Source organism: Desarmillaria tabescens (genome assembly GCF_030435595.1).
Source record: "Desarmillaria tabescens strain CCBAS 213 chromosome Unknown EV420scaffold_41, whole genome shotgun sequence".
In the NCBI taxonomy this organism is placed as follows: Eukaryota; Fungi; Basidiomycota; class Agaricomycetes; order Agaricales; family Physalacriaceae; genus Desarmillaria; species Desarmillaria tabescens.
Genome location: NW_026848340.1, coordinates 329,829 through 352,654, shown reverse-complemented (window position 1 = coordinate 352,654; position 22,826 = coordinate 329,829). Strand labels below are relative to the sequence as shown.

Here is a 22,826-nt window from a genome sequence, read left to right as displayed (position 1 = left end):
GTGAGTGTGTGTGTGGGTTTTTGAGGTTCGCCTTTTAGCCCGCTCACTATTCCACAGGTGCCCACAGCCAGCCTCTTCACCGTGGTGACTTGAGTGAGGACATCGATGCCCTTTCTGAACAGTTGGAGAAGCTTAGCCTCGCTGCTACCCCTTATGGTCCTATCAGAGGTGAGTTTTAAGATTCGCATCTCCGATCTTTATTTAACTGTCACCCTTTTTGATAACCAGGCGTAGTGATGGTACCTATGAGGCGCAGGATGTCGAAGACTCTGCCAAGGCCTATGTGGCTCTTAACTGGCACCAGCTCACATTTAATGGCCCTGAGACCCTTGCTTCATTAGTGGCCTCGCACGACTCTTTGTTCAGTCGTATCGAGGTGAATTCTCATGAATTATTTGCTTTATTAAAGGTTTGCCAGACATTGATCACCGAGTTCTGTGTTGTCAAGGCCAAGTTGGACAAAAAGTGCTCCAATCCCTCTAACACCTTCAGTCCCGCTTCCGCTCACTGTGCTCCTGGCGACAAGAAAGGGAAGGGTAAGGCTGAGGCTTGGTGGTAGATTTCAAACTTTTTAAATTGTGATGAATGATTCAGGCCAAAATGGACCTATTAACACGTAGTATCCCATATTGCACACTCCCCACTCTGTGCTGTTCAACCAGCGATGTATAATTATTCTGTAACGACTGTAGTAGTCGAGTACCCCACTGACCCCAAATAATTTTACAAGGGTTCAACATCCAAACACATGGTGTGATCAAATGAGTTCAGCTTCATTGTGATCTTCCTCTTGGTCCAGTAAGCCTTCCAAAGTATCATCAAGATCAGATTTGAATAATTGTTTCATGCAGGCTTCGGGTACGTCAACTATCTTTTCAATGTCAGGGAGATCAATCTTTTTACGTGCAAAATACGGGACCAATCTAAAGGCTGCCACTGGCCTGGCAAACATCGAACCATCTAATTCGCAAAGGACATATGCTCCTCCCTTATTACGGCCAAGAACCACTAATGGTCCTAGGTATCTAGGGCGCATTTTTCTGTTCAAGGCTTTTTCAATCTGGGTATTCCTCATTAATACAAGGCTACCCTTTTCAAAATCAAAGTCCTTGATAGAGTATAGATAGTCCTCTTCAAATTTTAAAGCCGTGCATCGTCTGGCTTTATAGACTTTGGATCTGATTGTCATGAATTCACCCCTATTTTTTGCCTTATCTTATCTCATCTTATCTTATCTCAGCAACTCGTCATTCAACTCTTGTCATCATTCCTCATACCTGACCTGCATCATTCATGACCTGATCAATCACACGCATGATCCACCACTCACATGCATGATCCGTTTGATGGCCCATGGGTCCGATCACACTCCTATGAGCCTAACCCTCCTTCACCCAGTCATGCTTCTTTAGGTCGACTCTGATCACACCCTAGGGTGGATAAGCTGCCATGAACACTCCTTAGAAGACCATGACCTATGGACGCTAGTCTTCTTACTCGCAGGAGGACTTCTCCTATACCAAACACCATACGATACAGAAGACAGTGCTACACTGGGACCATACACATTGAGACACAGGAACAGTACATACTAGTAAATACCACAATGTATTTAAACGAGCCTTGCTGCAGTCTTACACCCCAGCTTCAGCTAAAGTTATACACTCCTAACTTTTCACGCAGAAACTCACTGCTTCCAAGACTAAAGACTATCGTTTCTGACCCAGCGATTGCAATACCCTCTTCACAACTGAATCACCAAATGCGAGTGACAGTTTAGAGGCAAACGTTGTACAATCCAAGTTAGTGCATTACACTGATCCTTTCTAAATCTTCTGCTCGTTTCTGAAGACTGATAGCTCTCCGAACTATTAATGATGTAGAATTTATTATATTCATGGGGGGAGGCATTAACCAAGTTGATTCCACGATGTCTAAAGGTAACACCAGTTCTGTTCCAGTTGCTGCGAAGTAAGGTGAACATCCCATGTGTTTTTGCGTAGTAATTCGGTCTGCCCAGAAGACTGAGTATGCATTCTGACTCCACTTCTTCTGGTCACCGCCTGATGCTTTGAATAGTCCTTGTCATACATCAAAATGCAGTCTTTCAGAAATTCCATTGGCTCACGAATTATATCCCGAAATTCTGATATGATTAATGTGGTACTTCTTGCTCAAATATCCTATTGCAGCAACGAATGCCTTGCCATTATCCGTAACGATTTTGCTTAAAGCACCCCATCTGCACAAAATATCTTCGAAAATCCATTCCCCAATAGTTTGTGCAGTTTCTTTTCGCAAACATCTGAACTCGGGATAATGGCTCAAGGAGCATCTGCCTTGTATGATGTATTTGTACTGCCTGACATAGGCATTATCATCATATCCATGTACATTTTTGAGAATAGTGGTGCAGGGATGGCAACCATCGGTGGAAGATATATTTGTCTGGTCTGGCGTACTTGACAAATGTGACAAGTTCGCACATACCATGCAATATCGAACTTCATATCAGGCCACCAATAGTGACATTTGATTAATTCGTGAGTTGCATAGAATCCTTTGTGAGCTACTTCATCGTGATAGGCCACTATTGCTTTAATTCGCTGGGATTTGGGAAGTACTAGACAATGTTTCCCTTGCGAATTTTTATGCCAAAGTTTGCCATCTTTCTCGAAGAAGTTTACCACATATTTCATAAACTTTGTATAATCTTCATCATCATATCCTAAGGGATGCTTGAATTCTAGGTGCCAGGGTAAGATGTGGGATAGTCGTTCATCTAGCAAATTTTGCTGTTTGCTGTGGAGAATATCATTGTATGAGAATGATTCTTCTTCTTCTTCTTCTTGCGAATTTTCTGCTTCGCTGAGTATTAATGAAAGCACAGGGGTCTTATAGGAGTGAAGCGTATTTATTAATCTGTAATGAGTGTGTAAGAAATCGTCTAATCCATCTTCAGGCAAGGGTGGATCTCCTTCCTGAGGTGGTCATCGAGATAATCCGTCTGGGCCATGTCTTGTACCGGGAACATGTACTAAGACGAAATGAAAGGAAAGAATCCCAATAATCCAACAGTTTACGGCTGCAGACAGTGCAATATCAGGGTTCTTGAGCATCCCCTTGATTGCACTCGTGTCTACTTCTACCACAAACATAGGTAGACCTATCAGGTAAAGTTTACAATCTCCTAACGCTCGATAGAGGCCATATATTTCTCTCTTTGCTTGAGAATATGTGCACTCTCTAGCACCGAGTGTTAAGGATCCAAAACACGTGAAGTATCTGATAGATGGATCTTTGGAATCACATTGGGCAAGAAAATACCCAACAGCTGCAGGGCCAGTATCAACAGCAAGGATTACTGCGCCTTTCAAATTATAATCTAATGGCCTGAGAGCTGGGCTGTTTCTGATGGCTTCCTTCAAGTCTTCTTGAGCTTTTATCTCTTCTTCTCCGAATTGAAACTCTACCCTTTTGCGAAATAATTTGGTTAAGGGTAAAGATTGTTCCGTGAAGTTTTCAATAAAATTTCGCAATACTCCAGCAGTTCCTATGAAAGCTCTAGTGTCTGAGAGGTCTTTACATGGACCCCAACGAAGTATTGGGTCTACAATGCTTTCGAGAGGTAGGCGATCTTGATAAGTACAACGATGCCCAATGACCATAATTTCTGGGCAACATAAATACGCTTTCTTTCCTGAGAAAGTCCCTCCACAATATTTCATTCGCTGGACCACTCTATTTAAATTTGCAAAGTGTTCCAAAATGAATCTATGGATACCTGAATTTTCAGGTATAGTCTCATAGCCCTCTGGAATTTCATAGCGAGTGGCGGGTCCTCTGACTGGAACGTCATCAATGTAAGGAATGGTATATTCGGGGATTTCAGGTTGTAAGATAAAAGTAACATCGTCATGGAATATTGGAACTGAATTAGTCCATCCCATGGGTAAGGTTACCAATCTCAAGGCACCGTACGGAGTTTGGAAGGTAGTGAGGTCTCTGGATGACTCAGCAAGCAAATGCTCATCATATCCTATGAAGAGATCTAAGGTTGCTCCACAGGCTCTTCCTGCAAAATTTTCTGAGAGCTGATCTATAGTAGGAGGTAATCCAGAATGCATGATGGTTACTTTGTTGAGAGGTTCCAAACTGTGTACTATTCGTAGGCTTTTACCATCCTTCTTCAGGACAGCAAACCAACGCAAATGATATGAAGAGTTGGAGGGCTCATATACTCCTGCTTCAATCTTGGTCTTGATAATCTTGCAAATTTTGCTATAAATTCTGGGTGGTATGGGCATATTTCGTAACACCCAAGGTGTGTGTTCGACTACTGGAATATTGATGGGAGGGAAGAAATCTTTTCTAAGACTTCCTCGTTCAGAATCCTCCCAGGCGAAGGCCTGATTCTGTAGGCACATGAAATGATGCATAAGTTTCCATTCTTCTTCCCATAGGAAGCCTTCTTTGTGTATTGAGTTGATGTACTCTTTTCTCTCCTGCGTGTATCTTCCTGTAGGTGTATATTCGGGAGGCGAAGTTAATAGTTCGGGCATATCCTTTAAGGAATCACCAGTGATATTGCGAACTATTCAGAATTTGCTAGGTAGAGTAGCTAAGACAGGTTTGACCTTCAAGGCTATGGGCTTGTACTTCTTGCTAGCGTATATTGAAGCAGTCTTATCGAACCAGGGCTCATAGTGTTCATCTCCAATTATATTAGAGCCATATAGATTATACATGTACTCGAGGGGTTGAGAAATGAATGGAGTAGGGGGTGGTTTATGAGTAGGGTTTGATATAGAATATATGGGCATAGTCTTCATTGAATCTTTATTGAAGTGAAATTTCATGAGAGGTCTAGGGGATTCGTTTGTAACATGATTCGAAGCGGGGATAAGAATTTGAGTGGGATCACAGGCTGCTAGGTACTGAGATGGGATTTGCGAGTTTTCAAAATGTTGTGCCTTCACATAGGCAGAAATGATTGGGTTTTGCATATTATCTAATTCGATTATGAGGGCTACCTCTTCCTGGTCATCTAGCTGATCTTCTAGTCAAGGATCAGCTTCTGTCAGGTTGGTTAGGAGCCTGAGGCAGCCGCATTGCAGAGTAGGAATAGTCACGGTTTTCCCCGTATTAGGATCATGGATGATGATGGTCTGATCCTGATTCTCGTAATTGTGAACTATGCTCCTCATAAGCATGTCAAAAGGTCTGCTGAGTAGGATATCATATGCAGGGTCCCTCAGAATATGCACTTGAAGATAGAGCGTAATATCTCCCAATAAGAAAGGTATGTTACATGCCAATCCTAGCGAACTATTTAAAGTTCCATTGGCGGATTGCATTTCTATCAGTACCATAGGATCGTAGGCTAGTCCTAGCTTATGGCACACAGCTTCGGACATGGAGATAACTTGGGATCCGGGATCAATGATGCATTCGACCTTCTGCTGATGGTCTACGACTGGGAAAATAGACCACAAGGCAATAGATTTGGCTGCGCATTTAAGTGGGCCAATCTTTTCACCTCTTTTGATCTGTTGTTCGAAAGGGTCTTCAATGACTAGCGAACCCTTAGGAAGGTCATTGCGAACTTTTTCTATGGCAGACTGTTCGAACGTTTGTACAACATTCTTTGGAGCGCTATAGAGTAGAGTAGAACTTTTCTCATTCTGAGGCAACGATACAGTTATTTCAACTGTCTTTGGACCCATGTATGATAAAGGTATATCCCCTTTGAAATGCTCCACTGTGGGCGGAACTTTCCATCACATAATATCTTCTTTAGTCATATCACAAATCTCAGGTGATAGTGAATAAAGTTCACGTTGAGAGAGGGTAACCGTGGAATCTAAGGCATGCTTGTATACATTGTGAGCCACTAAGGCATCCTCAATGGGAGCTTTAGTTCTATATGCAGGGTCTTGTTCTTTAGCCTTCTTGCGATAATCAGGCTTTGCACCAGTGTTTCGGTTAATGGGTGGAGCATAATTTGTGGGTCTAGCTGAAGCAAATGGATGAATGTCTTCGGGGATAACTTCATTCACAGGTAAATCAATTCTTGGTTCTTCTGTTATGTGGCATTGTGGCATAGGTAGAGCTGGTACCGAAGCCGGTGCTTTGGTAGTCTCTTTCTGGTTTTGCGAAGTTTTTGCTTCGCCTGCAGACGGGAGGTACGACTTAATAGCTTCTGCAGCTACCTTATCATCCTTCTCAGTCTGAGGGGGAACAGAGGTATCATTCTCATCTTCCAAATCAGATACTTCGGTTAATGATGGCATGTCATCATAATCTGGGGTAAGTTCTTGATCATATTCGTCACCCTTTTTCTGAGTAACTGAAGTATCAGGGTCAGCAATGGCATCTGCAGCCACTTTTTGGCTGGTTCGCATAGTCCATCCCATATTTTTAGGTATGGAAGGAGAAGTAGTGGAAGTTTTCTCTGTTGTAGACTTTGGGGGAAGCTCAGCCTCCTTTTGAGGAGCTGGAGCTTTACGAACTATCTGAGGAACACAAACTTCTACCTGTTTAATCCAGGTTTTAAGTGCGTCATCCCCTGATGCTTCAGCGTACTCTTGTAGGCTGCAAATTTCCGATTTGATAGACCCAGATTTGGTAAGGAGTTCCTCAATGCGTTGCATAATATTAACGCTTTGAGTAACCGAATTCACCATTTGAGCAACTGGCTGCGAACTTGGTTGGATTGTAGCAGGTTCCTTGATGGTCTGCATTAATGTGCTAACAGCACCCAATTGTCCTGGGTTCTGACAGTGATATTCCTCGATTTTCTCCATCATACAGTTGCCTGGTAAGCTTCTCGGTGGGTAAATTCCAATAGGCAACACAATGTGGTTAACATTGTTCCTGCGACATTTCCCTGCCCAAATCATCCCTTCGATCTCAGTGCAATTGTTCAAGAAGTGGCCAGGTTTGCCACAGAAACCACAATTTCCATCTCTCGGGGTATTGGAATATGAGGCCTGAGGTTGTGAATTAAAGCTTCAACATGCCTCCTGCTGCTGTCTTTCTTGTTTATCTCATATTTGAAGCTGAGCTAACTGCGCAATTTTATCCTCAATGGCTTGGAGGTGTAAGGCTATTTTAGAAGGTTCAGATTTTATTATCACCGGATCTGGAACCGGGGCCAGGGTAAAAGTGGGTTGCAAATTAATTGGTGCAGGAGCGACATTATAGCTGGAAAAGCCATTATCTGCATAACGAACGTGAGGTGTACTCGTGTAAAGACTTTCACCATGGTTGGTCCCTTGCAGGACAAACTGAGCAGCCTCATAAATCTCGTTTAACATGTACGGGTCGGAAGGATGATGGTCTGGCAGCTTGATTTGTAGACGATGCATAATACCATCCCAAATATGCTTGGGAAAACCTTTACTGAACAAATTTCCAGTTTCTGAACTAGAAAGCCGGTTCTTGGCTTCGAGGAACTGAGCTTTGGGGTAGAACTCTCGGTAATATGTTCCTAAAACCGCCAATGTAGAAACTTCATGAGCATATTTCCCAATGACTCTTTCGAGATCCATATGCTCGTATTTGCAGTTGGTGTCTGCATCAGGGTATTGCTTCAATATGGCGTTTTTGAAGTCGTCATATGTCATATTCGCATTATTATATTCGCGAAGGCTTTCCCAAAAGTCGGCGACAGCGACACTGGGATAATGGGTAAGCCATCTCTTTTTCTCCTGATCATTGGTAATGGAATGACGAGAGAAAAGTGACTCCAAATCCTGTAGATAACGCGAAAGTTCGCGTCCAGGATTGGCTTCATCATAGATAGCGGGTGCACTGCGGTCTCTCCTATAAGGCATCTGCATGCTCATAGTTACTGCAGGCATAGGAGGTGGGTTCTGATTCTGTCCTCCCGTGACATTTCCTGGTGCAGGATTTGGCAGGGGTGCGGGCTGGTTGGCTGCTGCTTGTCCGGACATAGTAGATGGAAGGTTTACTTGGATAGTAGTGCGGGTTGCGAAAGGTGGTCTGGTGAAAGAAGGAGGTAAATCTTCTTCTGGGGTGGATAATGGAGTGGTTAACTGGATGGGCGAATTTAATCTGGAAGATAATTCGCTAGAGTCGGTACGTTCAGTATCGACACTTAATCTTCTTTCAAACTCTGCAAAATTAAACTCTTCGTTCGAGTCTGGTGGATAAGCAAAGTCTGATGTGGGAGTCTGTTTTCCTGTGGTATTATATGCAGTAGGAAAAAATTCGGTAGTGGTTGGTTGTAGACTAGAGATGACTTCGTCTTCTTCTGATAAATCAAAAGATTCAATGGTCCAGATGTCTAGTCTGTGATCATAGAAGTCTCCTGGAACGATAGGATGATCTTCTTCGGTTTTAATAGGAAGTGTGGAGGTACTGGTGACTGGTTGGGATACAACAGCAGGTTCAGAGGATTCTGGTTTCAAATGCTCTGTATCTCATAAGGGTCACGAAGTAGTTAGTTGATAGGGTTTGTTATGACCAAAACTCTTTGGGGGAGCAATGGTGAAGGCAGGAAATTAGGATGCAAAGTCAGTTTGACTATTACACCCTCGCAGTGGGCTCCAAAATGATGAACCTATAGACTCCTGTGGGCAGAAACACAAAACCCTAGGTGCGGTATGTGTTAACAGACACGGAATCTGAAGGATGGTTCTAGCAAGTCTAGTCAGGGCACCTTCATGCGGTGACTAAAGCTTCCTAAGTTCAGAAAGATAAAGAAATTTCTCTACTAGTAGTGTAGAGGGCAGTAGTGAACTATAAAATTTGCAGGATGGGAAGTAATTGGAAAAGGGATCCTAGAAGAGGCCCTAAAATGAATCAGTAAATGTACAAGGACTATACCTTGTTCCTGTTGCAACTCTAGCTGTGAGTGCAACAAATAAGAGCTCTAAAGAGACTGTCCAAGTTCTAGCTGCAAACTCAGAGGCTGTAGCAAATTATTTAACTCGCATGGTAGGATTGAATCGAAGTGATGAGGATTGGTCTGATACTCAACAAGACTTTCTCTGGCTGCGAGAAAGAGAAGGCATTGATGGGAGGGATGAAAATGCTGTCTCCTAGCTGTGGAAGCAAGCAAATTTGTTTGCGAAGCAAAGCAATAAGAGAGTTTCCTAGTGGCAAGACTCCTAATTACTTTGCGTAGAAGAGAGGGATGGGTTGTAAGTGCAAGTAACTGTTAAAGGTTCACCGTTGCTTAGAGAAATAAAGGTTTGAGACGAAGTTCTAACAGCAAAATGTCTTTATTGTGCTACTTCAAGGGTGTATGTTGTATGGTGTAGGTGTTAGAGATCGAAGGTAAGCATAGAGAATAATCTGGGGTCTCCCTTCTTCACTCTATACATTTCTAAACTCGCGAACTTAAATACTCGCTACACTGGCTAACTAAGCTACCTTACTCTAGCACTAAGATTACTATAGCGCACATTATTCAAGTTTTTACTTAGCAAAGTTTGTAAGTATGCACAGTTACTGCACCTAAGGCTATACTAATATTACCAAGAGTCCTCACTAATCAGCTTTCCAATACTTTCAATGATTAACTCTCTATGGCTGCAGCTGACTTGCTGTAGTTCTAACTACGCGACGCGTTTTGTAAGGCCGCACATGGATAATTTGTGACCACAGGGGAGGTTTCACGTGTGGTGGCAGTGCAGATTCTAGACTACGAGGCACAATATCCGCAGGGAGAAGGGAAGGATCGATAGGGCCAATGCCAATGACATCATATGCAAATCACTAACTTCGCGTGCTGAACACCAATTGACTTGGTTTAAATTGCATCTTGCCTGCAATCATTGAATTAGGGAAAGTCCACTATAGGGACAAAGGTGATAAATTGTAGGTTGTGTCTGCGATTTCAGAGCGCACAGAGCCTAGAGGCTCATCACTGTCACCGTATAGTACGGTTGTATGGGTGCCATCATACGGGTACTGTATCCATTCCGTCTGGTGAAAGACTTTGCCCAGACACAGATGGTAGACGGATATCCCATCGCCCATTAACAACCATATAAAGACGGCCATTATACGGCACTCGATGGCCATGTGGGTTGTCTAAAAATAACCCTCATCAGAGCATGCTATACGTGTGTTTACCATGTGCTCAACATCATACCACAATGCACTAGCACTGCGATCTCTTCAACACTACAGCTAGCTCTTATTTTGCTCACTCACATGAAGCTCTATTTCTTATGGCAGGCATAAATACTTGCTCTTCCCTACTTCTGCTGCCTCTGCCCTACTCCTGTTCATCCCTTTACTACTCGCTCATGTTTCAAAATACATTGCCCACGGGTGGCTGGTGCACCTGTCAAATATGGCAAGTAATACATTTTCCCACTACCTTATGGCTGTCTATATACCCATACCATACCATCAGCCTAGTTCTGAGAGCCTTGACGGTACGGTATACGGACCAGCCATCGCCCGTCACTGTACCGTGGCTATATGGCCGTATACCGTATACGGTACGGTGCGAAGCCCTACTGTGTGCTTGTAAACAGTCAGGAATCTGTTTACAAGGATGACAGGAAGGGCTTATTCAGATGGCGCTATGTAATATGTCATAAGGCCATATGTTTTCTGAATTCATTTCTGGATATCACCATTGAGAGTAAGCAGTGATTCAGAGGAAGACATTCAGTTCAATAACAGACGAAAGGTCTATTGGTGATCAAGCCAAGGAAGCCTGCAGGGGCTGGAAGAGGGTGATGCAACCCTCTGCATGTCACAGGAAAGCAGAATGAACAGGGCCGTCGAGGATGAGAAGGGAGGTATTTTGAGAGGGGAAAGGCACAGGCACTGATGCATGAGTATTCGGGATCAAGATTTGCACAAGAGATCAAACCAGCGCAACGTGAGGCCAGGAACACAACATAGCTCCACTATGAGGTCATAGCCTGCGAAATGGGGTGCAGCAGCAACAATGACAAGAAGGGCAGGAATTGAGGGATAGGTGGGTACGAAAAGCCAGGGGGCAACGAACTGAATCACATGACCTGATGGATTGCTGGTGCCACTGGCTTTGCTAGTGCTCCAACCCTTTACTTTTCCTTTGCCGGTTCCAGCAAAATAAATGGAAAGGGTTCAAAAAGGTTTATAAACTATTTATAAACTCTTTATAAAGGGTAAGTATCATGTGATATGGCACTCTGGCGCAGAGCAGGCCAGTAACGACCTTGAGTTACCTTGAATTGAGTTTCTGTAGTCTAGTATGTGTATTCGTGACAAAATTTATACTTACTTATACTTCTCATGACCAAAAGCTTGTAAGTACATGAAATTGAAAAGCGCTGACAAATATGGGTCTGCCTGGACTGACACTACCAAGCTCAAGCTGAGGTGGTTATGCTGTTGAGATAAGCGGTAATTCTCCAGCCGCTCACCCGGATATAGCAGGGAACCCTCGCAAACAGGCGAGGGTCATCGTCGTTCGTCTACCTATTTATCTACATGCCGTGTACACTAATAGAAGCAATATGATGTAATAAGGAAAGCCGAGGAGGAGAACAGATGAACGGTGCTTCCTACTGAAGATCCCGACGTCGACTGCACCATGATGCACGACACTTGACATTCCAACATATGCCCATATCTAGACATACACACAGACTGTTACCATATCATCACGGTACGAGTTCAATACTCAGTTTCACCGCATCATACAAGTGCTGTTATTCAGAATTAAATTATCTGCAGCATGCATACTCTTTACTGTTTGTTTACCCTTTCCTTTACCCTTTACCACCTCATGTAAAACAAAAGGAAAAATAAATGGTTTAAAACCCTTTATAAACCCTTTTAAAGTGAAAGGGTTGGAGCACTAGGCTTTGCTCGATTTCGTGGCAGTTTACAATCACATCTCACACTCTTGTATACAATGCATTTTGTGCAGTTGCACAGGGATTGTTTACAATTTTGGCTGCAGGGACTCAAAAAGCCTAGATTGTCGTTTCGAGCCAGCAGACAACACGAGCTTTTTCATGTGGTGTTGCACTGTATCCCAATCTTTGTTATCTCCATCTGACCTGCACTCCCATATCATGAGACATGTTCTGTCCCTCCAGTCTTATCGGGCTTCATGTTCACGACCTCCCACCACGATCTCGTCCCGATGCTATTCAGCTAAGAAAAATCCTCGAGTTAGCCAGGATACGCTTCGAGATTTGGGAATGTCTGGGACTATATATAACACACGATCATATTTGTATTATCGGCACATTAAACACCTGGATTCGTGCTACATCAAAATATGCTGTTTATCATACACATGAATAATATCTCTGGCCATCATGGAAGCACACGACTCTCGAATCGTATTCCTGATATCCTTAACAACTTCCCCCAGCCCTCGCCATGCTTTCACCACAATGTCTACGCGCCTCAATGCGCCCATTCGGTCATGATCTAGGACCTGGCTCAGAGCGCTCCATGACTCCTTGTCCAGGAATACGTTGGCAACACTACGATGCTCCACTGCCAGTGTCATATACTGGATCTTCGATGTTTCCTCCCTTCCTAGTGCCCCGACCCACCAACGCATCAACCGGGGAAAGCAATCCGATGATAGCGTTACCGAAAGTGATTTTAGATGGTGCACATCCAGCGGCGGGCATCGATTAACTTTTGATACCAATTAGCACGTACTCGGAAGGGAGAATGTCAAGTACATACCATGATCAACCGGCAATACACAATCATCGACCGCCAATTCCTCCAACGAACCCCTCGACAAATCCACTAACACCCTGACCAGTTCCATCTGCGCCCTGTAGCACCTTTTCACCCTCAGCTTCTTTAACCTCCCAAACGACATCGCCCACGGACTCGCCATCAGTACTTCAACCACTCTCGCGCTTCCCTCCATGTTCGCCTCCAGCTCCTCAATCTCCAACGGCTCTGTCGTCTTCCCCGTAAGCACCACCGGATACGGCGGCGCCATAATCACACCCAATGCCAACTTCTTCATCCCTCGAAACGTCGACAAAATACCCAAGAGCCCTGGGAGGCTGTCGAAGTGGACGTAATCCAGGCGGAGAGAGGCTACCTGAGGTGCTATAGCGGCGAGTGTGTGCTCGAACGACGGTGTGCATTGGTGTACGCGCCAAGGGTTTCTCCAGCGGAGGGCACGTATTTCGAGGGAGGTTAAGTTCGGCAGCGAGGTGAGGATGGTGGGCAGAGCAGGGTCGTGTGATACCCATTGTTTATCATGCGCTGTCTTCCATAAGAGCTCGTCGATGAGGTCATTCATCATCATAAAGTCTCCCTCTGTGTTGTCCTTGTCGCGAAACCCACATTCCGCTTCGATCCGTAAGGACTTGACTAAATCACCGACATATGGGAGGAGAGGAAGGAACTGTCTGGCTGAGTTGGCCCGGGATGGATGTCCGATGGTTATTCTGCTGAAGAGGTGTGTATGTGAGCGAGGGAAGAAAGTTTTGCAGACCAGAGTGCAAGAGGCGAGTGTGCGAGGGTCGTGTGCGAGGTGGTCGATGATGAGGTCGGTTAGTTCGGGTGGGACGTACATCGTTGCTGCTATGTATGGGCACCTGGCATCGTGTCCATGAAGATATACCTCATCGTAACGGACCCTTGGCGCAACCCATTCGCGTTTTCATTTCAATTGGTGATTGATCGACGTCCGGATGCGGTCTAGAGGTCGTTGATCCTTATGGATACGTTTACCTTTTTCTTCATATCAGTGGGCATCCCTGGTTTGCTGAATGGTGGTCCTTCCCGACTCGCACTCTTGGCTGGCGTAGACCTGATTTCCGTATGCGGAGGTGTTTCAGGCGATATGGACGGACGACTGTGCCGCGCCAACATTGAAGGCACCCGCATCCGACGTGTATCAAACGCCAAAGAGTTCGATGTCATGTCCCAGTCCTTTCGTCCCTGCATCTGGTCATTCGTCTCGTCAAACGGTGCGCGCTTTCGAATCAGGTCGAGTTAGGCTGCCAAGAATTACTCTGGTCTGTGATCGACGTTGTTACTTCAAGCTACAAATATCGTTAGTCCGATAATCAACCTCCTGATCACACTTTACTCACCTCAGTTGCCTTCATAGTCCGAGTCGCATTGATGCACATCAGTCGAGACCGTAAAAGTGTTGCGAGACATTAAACCGATGCATGACCAGTGTTATCCCCATAAGCAAAGGTGGATCAACGACGTCGAGAAGCCTGGGTTCATGCAACTTGCATCACTTTACTTCGGCGGCCGTGTTGGCACCGCAACTTACCGTAGCCCATCACTGCTCCTCGCCAGTATCGAGCTTACCAGTACACCAAAGATTTCATTCTCGCCTTTGGCTGTACTTAACCCCTAACCTCGTTACCCCGTGTCTCGAGGGCAACTTCGAATCATGATGGCCATCACAGCTTCATGGTATAAAGCTCATTCTCCAGAACCAACGCACTTCAGCTAGTCTCGTCTCCAGGACCGCCAGCGGTACTATCCAATTGGTTTCCCGTCCTCCAAGGTTCGCCTCCTTCCTTTATAGCGTCTTGATGATGTTTTCCAGTTGCTCCCCTTCGAACTCTGCCCTCTCTTATCTCTTCTCGCTTGTGTCAGTCAGCGCTGTTTCGATGAACCTGGCACGCCAGCAAGACCCGGGGTCCCAGGTTTGGCCCCAAACTACACAAACCACTACGACTACCCTTGGTATTGATCCCAACACCGGCCAGCCCTATACTACCCCAGTCACCAGCGAGACGTACAGTTCTAGTACTTCGACAAGTACTGCTGGTAGTCCAACCGCCACTATTGCAGTTGAACCACTAGACGGAGAGCATTCCGGAGATGGTGAACCAAATACTTCCCATTTCCTGCCCGAAATAACCTCGAAGTCTTCTAGGAACCTTTTACACCCCCGGTTTGGGTGCTTGCGGACAGAACAACACCGAGGCAGACCCCATAGCGGCTGTTTCGTACTTACTTTTTGACTATTTCCCGTATGTGTCTATCCTACATGAGACCTGATCGTTCGCTAATTGCGTTGTTGACAGTGGTTCGACTACTAGTAATCCTAATAAGTACGTACTCTTATTTATCGCTCAATAGCCTTATTCTGACTAGCTCTTGGCAGAAACCCTATCTGCGGGAAGAAGCTCGTAGCTCACTGTCCGTACCCGTTTCTCCTAGATTATTTCTTCATTCACTAACTCTCTCACCAGACACGGACCCAGACACCCAACAACAAACCACCACCCAAGAGGTAACCATCGTAGACCGCTGTGCGGGCTGCGAGATCCGATGGAGCGTCGACTTCTCCCCGACTGTGTTCAGCACGCTTGCTAGTAAGACTCTAGGGAGGATCAATATAACGTGGTCTTTTGTGGACGAGATTGGTGGGGAGACGTTGGCGGTGCCGAATACGAGTCCTGTTCAGCGCGAGTTTTCGAGAGAGGAGGGTCGTTCGCCCGAGGTTGATTCGAAGAAGAAACAGCGTGCAATAAGGTGGCATAGAGATGTGCCTTTAGAGATTTCGTAGACTTGCTGGTGTTCCCGCATAATGATACGTCCGTAGCCTGGTAACTAAGCCCTCTAACAAGGTTCTCCTTGTTAGCTTGGCTCATAAGAAGAGGGACCGGTTCAGGTCTAATACGTCCGCCGGGGATGTTGATCCGAATACAAACGCCTCTCTGCTCCAATATGCAGCTTGTGAAATACGAGCTGTGCCGCGGGCACTTGAGTCTGGCATCAGGTCCAGCGCCGCTCACAGTAAATACAACAAAGCTGCAAGTGGTAGCTATGCAGTTATGTACACTTGGAGAGAAAACAATAATAAGATAGACAAAGACCGTGATTATGTATCGGACATCAGGCTGCAAATAGAAACCACAAACTATCATTAGGGCTACCAACAACATTCAAGTGATTCTGAATCTCATAACAGTTCCTAAGACTCGTAGATAAAAAATTGACTTTCCCGATATAATGCGACTTGACGACTTGTCAAACCTGGGAGTAGATTAGAAACTCCTACTAGTCATCAAATCGAATGTGTTGTCGAAAGGGTGCAGATCTCAGTAACCGACGTAGCCAGTTTGGAGATCTTTCTCGAGATCCTAATTATAGGATGACGGTGTCGTCACAAAAAATCTTGAAATCAGTAACAAAGCTTGGCTTACTACCGAGAACGTTAATTTGCCCTTGTGACCGCGAAGCACTGGGAAGTGTAAAATACATATTGTCACTCTCTCGGATCTCCCATCAACACGTCTGTACCGTCATCTTTCTATGAGAGACTAGAAGTGCAATATTATTCACTGTCACATAACAAGTCCTTAAGTCAACCGTCGGCCATTTTGTTGCGACTTGTGAATAGGGTATACCGTATATGATGCCTTGCGTGCAGACATGTAACTGCATCTGCCCCAATTTTTCCTCGCGAAGTCGGAGAAATTTGTACGCTACGTTCTGTGAATTTTCACATCTGTAACACGTAGAGCTCTGAAGCGCAAAATCTCACCTTGAAATTCAAATCACCGGCAATTGCCAATGCTCGACGCGACGCGTCAGTCACGTGAGTCTTTACCATGCCGATTTGCCGTAGTCACCTCCATACTGCGAGGATGAAATTGTGAAGTCCTTGCAATTTCACGGATCCTCCTTGGATTGTATCTCATTCCATTCTGCGATTGAGAAAACTCTCCTCCAGAGGTGATAACCGGCTTTTTAAGTTGCTGTCGCTCACTAAAACTCCACACCCCCAGATGCGGCGACTGCGGCGCCACGATCTCGTGGACAACTCATTCGCGGATCGCCTTCCAATGAATACAATTTATCCACGACTACAAGTATCTTGTTACACCCAATGGCCGTAGCGGAAGTTTTTTCGCTGTCATGTCATCCTTTGGCTCAAAACATGAGCTTCTACTCCGATAGTCGTCACAATTACTAGGCGCATGGACTCAAACCCTGTCTTCGAAGCTAACGTTCATTACGGCTTTTTTTCAAATACTCCATTCAATGCAAGTAATAACGGTCCGACTGACCTTCCTCGGCGATTCATGCCCACTGCTCCGCAAACAATGAATGGCATGTGCTTGTAGTGTTTTGATCCACAGATACTGGAGCAGCCTATAGGTGCCTTGACTTCTCACGTATTTGAACACAGCAACAACTCCCGACACCTTAGTTGATAACGACCACCATGACCTACCTTGACATTCTAGCTGGCTTCATCTCTATTTCTCTCGCTGTCCTTTGGTACTTGCGCCGGGCCCAGTCTTGGCAACTCTCCTTGCCCCCTGGTCCCAAGAAGAGATTCCTTATTGGGAATCTCAATGACATGCCCACCTCATTCGAGTGGGAGACATATCTTAAATGGGGGAAGGAATACGGTAACATTGTTTTCTGCCTCCGGAAACGAAGCGTAAAGCTGAACTCAGTACAGATTCCGATATCATACATCTGGACGTGGTTGGGACTTCCATCGTTGTCCTCAATTCGTGGGAGGCTATTTCCGACCTTCTCGATAAGCGATCGTCAATCTATTCGAGCAGGTAAATATTTCTTTTGTGCTCGCGGTCACAGAAGTGGCTCAATGGGTTGATAGGACCCGTCTCCCGATGGTTAGAGAATTGATGGGATGGGACTTTCTAGTAGGCTTGATGCCCTACGGTATGTCGGTCTCTCGTCATTGACTTCGGCACCTCTGAGAGAGATTCTAGGAAACGATTGGTATTTTACTTCTTCCGTGACCTATTCGATGACAAATTTGATGTGCGTTTCAGGCGCGTCCATCGCCGCTTATTCCAACAGACTTTGAATGCCAACGCGACCTTGCACTTCCGTCCCCAGGTCCTCGACGCTGCTCGCGAAGTTCTGCAACGGTTGTTGGACAAACCTGAAGAATTCATGACCCACCTTCGTTAGTAAGTGATTATCAATAGTCGTGATGCACTTATAGTAATAGTCGAGTGAATAGTATGGCCGCTCGTGTCATTATGTCTATTACGTATGGCATCGATACCCTTCCAGAGGGAGACCCTTTCGTTGCCGCTGCCGAAGACGCACTGCACACCGTTTCTATCGCTGCAGTACCGGGAACATTTCTAGTGGTATGCCGGCATATTTGTTCTCGGGATGTCGATGACTCATGTGTACCCGACAGGACTTTCTACCCTTTTTGAAATACGTACCAGGTAACTTCTGCTCGTTGATCCCCATCTAACATGTGACTAAGTGCACTTCAGAGTGGTTCCCAGGAGCAGGATTCCAGCGGAAAGCTAGCAAATGGAAAGTCTTGGCGCGAAGGATGGTCGACATACCATATGCAGAGGTCATCCGCCGCTTCGTCAGTTGTGTATTATTACTGCAATCACATAGTGGTAACAAGGCTCCTATTTCTAGGCTGATGGTTCATATAAGCCGTCCTTTACCTCATCGAATTTGGGCAGGATAGGTCCCGGCCAAGATGTGGCGTCTCAACAGCGAGCTGTTAAGAACGCAGCTGGAACTATGTACGCCGGTGAGTTCCTTCACCCAAGCTGATGTCAACAGTGCTGATTGTTGTCATTGAAGCTGGATCGGACACAGTAAATCCCATTTGTTCGTTGCCTAACAGTATGTCTCATCCTCCTACGCGTAGACCGTTTCTGCAATCGCGACGTTCGTTCTTGGAATGTTGTTTAACCCGGAAGCACAAAGAAAAGGTCAAGCAGAGATCGACAGGAGTTCTTAATCAGGGAAGACTTCCTACATTCAAGGACGAGGAATCTTTGCCTTATGTCACAGCAATCGTTAAAGAAGTGTTGCGATGGAAAAATGTCACTCCTATTGGTGAGGTTGCTTACCATGCAAGCGCTTAGTTGGGTATCTCAATACTGTCCGACAGCAATACCCCATCTTCTTGAAGTAGATGACGTCTACAGAAGCTATCGGCTTCCTGCTGGATCTGTGGTTGTTCCTAACACCTGGTACGTGAGCTTTAGATAAGCGCACTATGATTTATTCAACAAGTATCTAGGGCCATTCTACACGACGAGGTTCGTCCTTTGCCGTGATTGTTGCAGGGCTGGCATCTAACTTTGTGATCATCCGTAGGTGGCGTATCCGGATCCCTTTTCCTTCAAACCCGAGCGATTCATGAAAGATGGGCGACTGGATCTTACGGTAAAAGATCCCGCGATAGCAGCATTTGGTTTTGGTCGAAGGTTTGACGTATTCCCTCGGCTATTCAAATAATTCCCTGAAAGAATAATCTTTGAAGAATATGTCCAGGAAGGCATTTGGCCTACTCATCTATATGGATTACTGTCGCTTCGATACTTACCGCTTTCAATATCACGAAAGGAGTTGATGAGGATGGGATGGTCATAGAACCCAGTGACAAGGTTTGTACAGGATTGGTTTGGTACACAACTTTTTCATCTTCAAGATCTCAAGTGGGCTCATGATCAACCTGTAAAAGCATGCCAGAACCTTTTAGATGTTCGATCAAGCCCCGATCGAAGGAGGCTGAAGTCCTCATTTGCGGCTCCTAACAATAGTTATTGGACCCGGTGACTGATCTATGCGTAAATATGAGCGTATGGACGGTGTCCAATCAAGTGAACTATCATTTTATCTGGTTTTAGACCATCGAAAATCGCTTAAAGGCTCACAACCCTTACGGTGTGATCCGTGCCATTTTAACGTTACCTCCGTGTGACGACAACGTTGACCTAGCTATGAGGGTCAAGACCATCAAGACTGCTCTACACCGCGGAGTAGAAGGCAATTCCATGACCCTTAGCGTCCGTCCTGGGTTGGCGTCACTTTACTTCACTTCCCGAAGGTCAATTTACGTCGAGCTATGGAGTTTACTACTCCAACTGTTTATGCCGCATCCTTCGATCTGCTTCTATTTGTTCTTCTCGACTTTTCTTTCTCAGATACAGAGAGATTTGTCGCCTTCTGTAGCCGTCCAAGGTCCCGTGGCTCTATTTACGGACGGATGCTTGACGACAACCCCCGAGTGATGATACTTCTTCTCGTCCCAACTCAGATCTACCGAAGGACCGTGTCTGCATGCGGTGATTCTCGCGACTAATGATTCAATTTCTGGTATTCACCATGCCTTCGTTTTTTTTTACCTTAGTGCTTTAAATATGCTCTATTGGCTGACTGTTCAATACTTAGATGGCCATTTAAAGCAGGCTCTTCAGTCATCGTTACCTGCGGCCATTTATTGACTCTCTCATGCTGTCTCATTGTTTCGCGACACTCCTTTATGTCGCGCCGGCATTTGCAGCGTCTGCCGCCAATTGGCGGTCGAGGTCGATATACCAGGTGAGCCGATCGCAACAAAAGGCTTGCCTGTAATGTTCATTCTGCTTCGAACAGGTCGTCACCGATAGATTCGCGATGACGGATGGCTTGGCTGGTCCTTGCGATCCCAGTGCAAGAAAATACTGCGGTGGTACATGGCAGGGCCTCATCAATCGTCTTGACTATATCCAAAACATGGGCTTCGACGCTATTTGGATCTCTCCCGTCTCAGCAAACGTTGAAGAAGAAACAGCATATGGAGACGCATACCATGGGCAAGCATGACAGTTTTATTCACTTTAGTAGTATGCTGATACTTTCAGAAGTTATTGGACCCGAGATTTGAACACCCTCAACTCCAAATTCGGCACACCCGACGACTTGAAGGCACTCAGTTCTGCGCTTCATGATCGAAATATGTATCTCATGGTCGACGTGGTTGTTAATCAGTAAGTTCATAATAATGATGTTACTCAAGACTCAATGTCTCAATTTTGGGTATTAAGCTACGCGGCTCCCCCGACTAATACTTCAGACAAAATTCCACAATCCTTTAATTTCACTTCTCTTGCTCCATTCACATCGGAGAATGATTTTCATCCTCAATGTTTTATAACGGATACATCAAACCAAACCGAGGTCGAACAATGCTGGCTCGGAGATACCAGGTATGATTGCATCTGATATAGACAATCGACTTCTAGGTGCTAACTCCTGTATGCAGTCTTCCACTCCTTGATATTGACACCGAAAACCCGACGAACTTTGAGATCCTCAGGAGCTGGATCGCGGACCTAGTGCTGGAGTATAATATTGATGGTCTGAGAATCTCCGCCGCTCGGTATATTCGACAATCCTTCTGGCGCGATTTTACTGGGGCATCAGGTGTTTTTGCCATGGGCGAGGTATGTAACCGACAAAACCCCCAATGAACGAAAAAAATCAATTTGATACCATTGCTATAGATTCTCAGCGATAATGTCAGCTATACAAGCGATTACACTCGTTCGTGGTTTTGTGATTGTTTTATTCACGCACGGACCTAAGTAGCTGGATTAGAGGTCCTCGATGCTGTACTCGATTATCCGACCTGGTTCACACTTGTGGAAGCATTTTCAGATGCGAAAGGAAATTTCGACAGCCTCATGAGAACTGTCATCGAATCACAGGGAAAGTATACTAGTGGTCTATGCATGACCGGGTCTTTCGTGGAGAACTACGATCAGCCTCGTTTCCCGTCTTTTACAAAGGACGAGTCTTTGATCAAGAATGTTGTCACTTGGCCGTTTATTCACGACGGCATACCCATCGTTTACTATGGTATGTCACCCTCTTGTAGAACGCATTGCAGGATTAATTGGTGTTGTAGGACAGGAACAGGGTTTTCAGGGTGGTGCTGTCCCCAATAATCACGAATCGTACGTACCAGCTATCCCATTCAATGACCTGAGCTTATTGGACCACCCTGAAATAGACTATGGTCGAGTTACTATCACGTCTACCAGAAGCCGCTCGTGCAGCATATCACTGACTTGAATGCCGTACGAAAGCTTGCCATCAATTCGAAACAGGATTTCTTGACCACCCAGGTAGGACAAAACCTGACAGTCCTCCGCATTTGAACATCACGCTGACGGCTTGTCAGATGACCTTCGTTCCTCAGCTAAATGACAATACGATAGCGATATCCAAGCCGCCTCTCCTTGCTCTTCTTACGAATGTCGGTAACTCCAGTACGGCTACGTGGACCATACCCGGAGATGCGGGCCTTTTTTTGAAAGGGCAGACTCTGATAGATGTATTGACGTGCCAGTCTTACAACGTCGATCCGGTTACTGGTAGCCTGACCATCGAGTCGAGGAATGGCCTACCTCAAGTGAGTTCTTCCGCTGTCCAACCGTGCAAACACCTTATACATTATGGTTAGGTCATCTTACCCGCACGATATCTTGATAGCAAAGGGACTCTGTGTGCCAGTGAAGCGCAGAACGGCACGCGCAGAGTCACACTTAACCAAACATTTGTGTTCGGCCTTGCTATACTCGTCGGTTTCATTGCGACAATCCACTCTTTCATCTGATTCTTTCGTTTAACTCTCTTTTGGGCTCTATGATTTAAATTATCTATTAGTGTTCGTACTTGTATGAGTGAAAGGCACCAGGAATTACAGAAGGAACACGAGAACTGTCGGGATTTCCCCGCCCACCGCCGTGAACGCTGAAAGCAGAAAAAATGGTCCGTTCCTGAAGGCTGTGCCGCTGCCTCTTTAAGTACGTTGTTCAAGACCATGACGACCTTTTCTCCATTTCTTTACGCTTCGTCGCAGATTCCAGCTTCAGATAGTATGAGTTCCTCTCTTTCCATATGATAGCCTTGCTATAGTTAATTCACGCGATTCGGTTCGCAACCACTCCTTCCTACCTTCAAGTTGAACACTGGGCAGATAAGCACTCGTATCCCGGGCTCTGACATCTATGTCGGTGCCATGTGGCCTTATCTGCGGCTCCAGAGATATATCAAGGGCACATATGCACTCTCCTTGTATATGGGATTCT

The 22,826-nt window shown here is 45.5% G+C and overlaps 5 protein-coding genes across 5 annotated transcripts; 3 read left to right on the top strand and 2 right to left on the bottom strand.

Moving 5' to 3' along the window:
• Positions 1–7,049: 7,049 nt before the first annotated feature.
• On the bottom strand, positions 7,050–10,056 carry EV420DRAFT_1647379 (uncharacterized protein; the record flags this gene model as incomplete). Its single annotated transcript, XM_060478034.1, has 3 exons — positions 7,050–8,440; positions 9,753–9,825; positions 9,880–10,056. 3 exons carry the CDS (start codon positions 10,054–10,056, stop codon positions 7,050–7,052), a joined length of 1,641 nt encoding a protein of 546 aa, XP_060326587.1.
• Positions 10,057–12,122: 2,066 nt separating this feature from the next.
• EV420DRAFT_1767296 (uncharacterized protein) lies at positions 12,123–13,540 on the bottom strand (the record flags this gene model as incomplete). Its single annotated transcript, XM_060480915.1, has 2 exons — positions 12,123–12,636; positions 12,688–13,540. The coding sequence occupies 2 exons, from the start codon at positions 13,538–13,540 to the stop codon at positions 12,254–12,256; spliced, it is 1,236 nt and encodes a 411-aa protein (XP_060326586.1). The 3' UTR covers positions 12,123–12,253.
• An 892-nt stretch (positions 13,541–14,432) lies between these two features.
• On the top strand, positions 14,433–15,639 carry EV420DRAFT_845321 (RlpA-like double-psi beta-barrel-protein domain-containing protein-containing protein). Its single transcript, XM_060483695.1, has 5 exons — positions 14,433–14,817; positions 14,870–14,966; positions 15,021–15,047; positions 15,101–15,135; positions 15,189–15,639. The coding sequence occupies exons 1-5, from the start codon at positions 14,523–14,525 to the stop codon at positions 15,503–15,505; spliced, it is 771 nt and encodes a 256-aa protein (XP_060326585.1). The 5' UTR covers positions 14,433–14,522; the 3' UTR covers positions 15,506–15,639.
• A 1,531-nt stretch (positions 15,640–17,170) lies between these two features.
• EV420DRAFT_1622242 (cytochrome P450) lies at positions 17,171–19,505 on the top strand (the record flags this gene model as incomplete). Its single annotated transcript, XM_060475786.1, is given in 15 exon segments — positions 17,171–17,360; positions 17,414–17,522; positions 17,576–17,644; positions 17,754–17,894; positions 17,948–18,080; positions 18,134–18,164; positions 18,216–18,316; positions 18,373–18,490; positions 18,510–18,514; positions 18,611–18,674; positions 18,694–18,801; positions 18,857–18,942; positions 19,066–19,175; positions 19,232–19,375; positions 19,433–19,505. 15 exon segments carry the CDS (start codon positions 17,171–17,173, stop codon positions 19,503–19,505), a joined length of 1,482 nt encoding a protein of 493 aa, XP_060326584.1.
• A 587-nt stretch (positions 19,506–20,092) lies between these two features.
• Positions 20,093–22,531, top strand: EV420DRAFT_844961 (alpha-amylase). The gene is made up of 11 exons (XM_060483692.1): positions 20,093–20,292; positions 20,347–20,546; positions 20,598–20,720; positions 20,778–20,939; positions 20,996–21,176; positions 21,237–21,276; positions 21,331–21,591; positions 21,641–21,689; positions 21,746–21,860; positions 21,917–22,147; positions 22,199–22,531. The coding sequence occupies exons 1-11, from the start codon at positions 20,203–20,205 to the stop codon at positions 22,349–22,351; spliced, it is 1,605 nt and encodes a 534-aa protein (XP_060326583.1). The 5' UTR covers positions 20,093–20,202; the 3' UTR covers positions 22,352–22,531.
• Positions 22,532–22,826: the final 295 nt, after the last annotated feature.

Bases quoted from the DNA above. Each gene is read 5' to 3' on its own strand.
- EV420DRAFT_845321 (XM_060483695.1), top strand. From the start codon at position 14,523: ATGATGTTTTCCAGTTGCTCCCCTTCGAACTCTGCCCTCTCTTATCTC. The intron at 14,967-15,020 runs GTATGTGTCTAT...CGTTGTTGACAG, and splicing joins TTACTTTTTGACTATTTCCC to TGGTTCGACTACTAGTAATC. The intron at 15,136-15,188 runs GTCCGTACCCGT...CTCTCTCACCAG, and splicing joins GAAGAAGCTCGTAGCTCACT to ACACGGACCCAGACACCCAA.
- EV420DRAFT_844961 (XM_060483692.1), top strand. From the start codon at position 20,203: ATGCTGTCTCATTGTTTCGCGACACTCCTTTATGTCGCGCCGGCATTT. The intron at 20,721-20,777 runs GTAAGTTCATAA...TTGGGTATTAAG, and splicing joins GTCGACGTGGTTGTTAATCA to CTACGCGGCTCCCCCGACTA. The intron at 21,592-21,640 runs GTATGTCACCCT...TTGGTGTTGTAG, and splicing joins CATACCCATCGTTTACTATG to GACAGGAACAGGGTTTTCAG.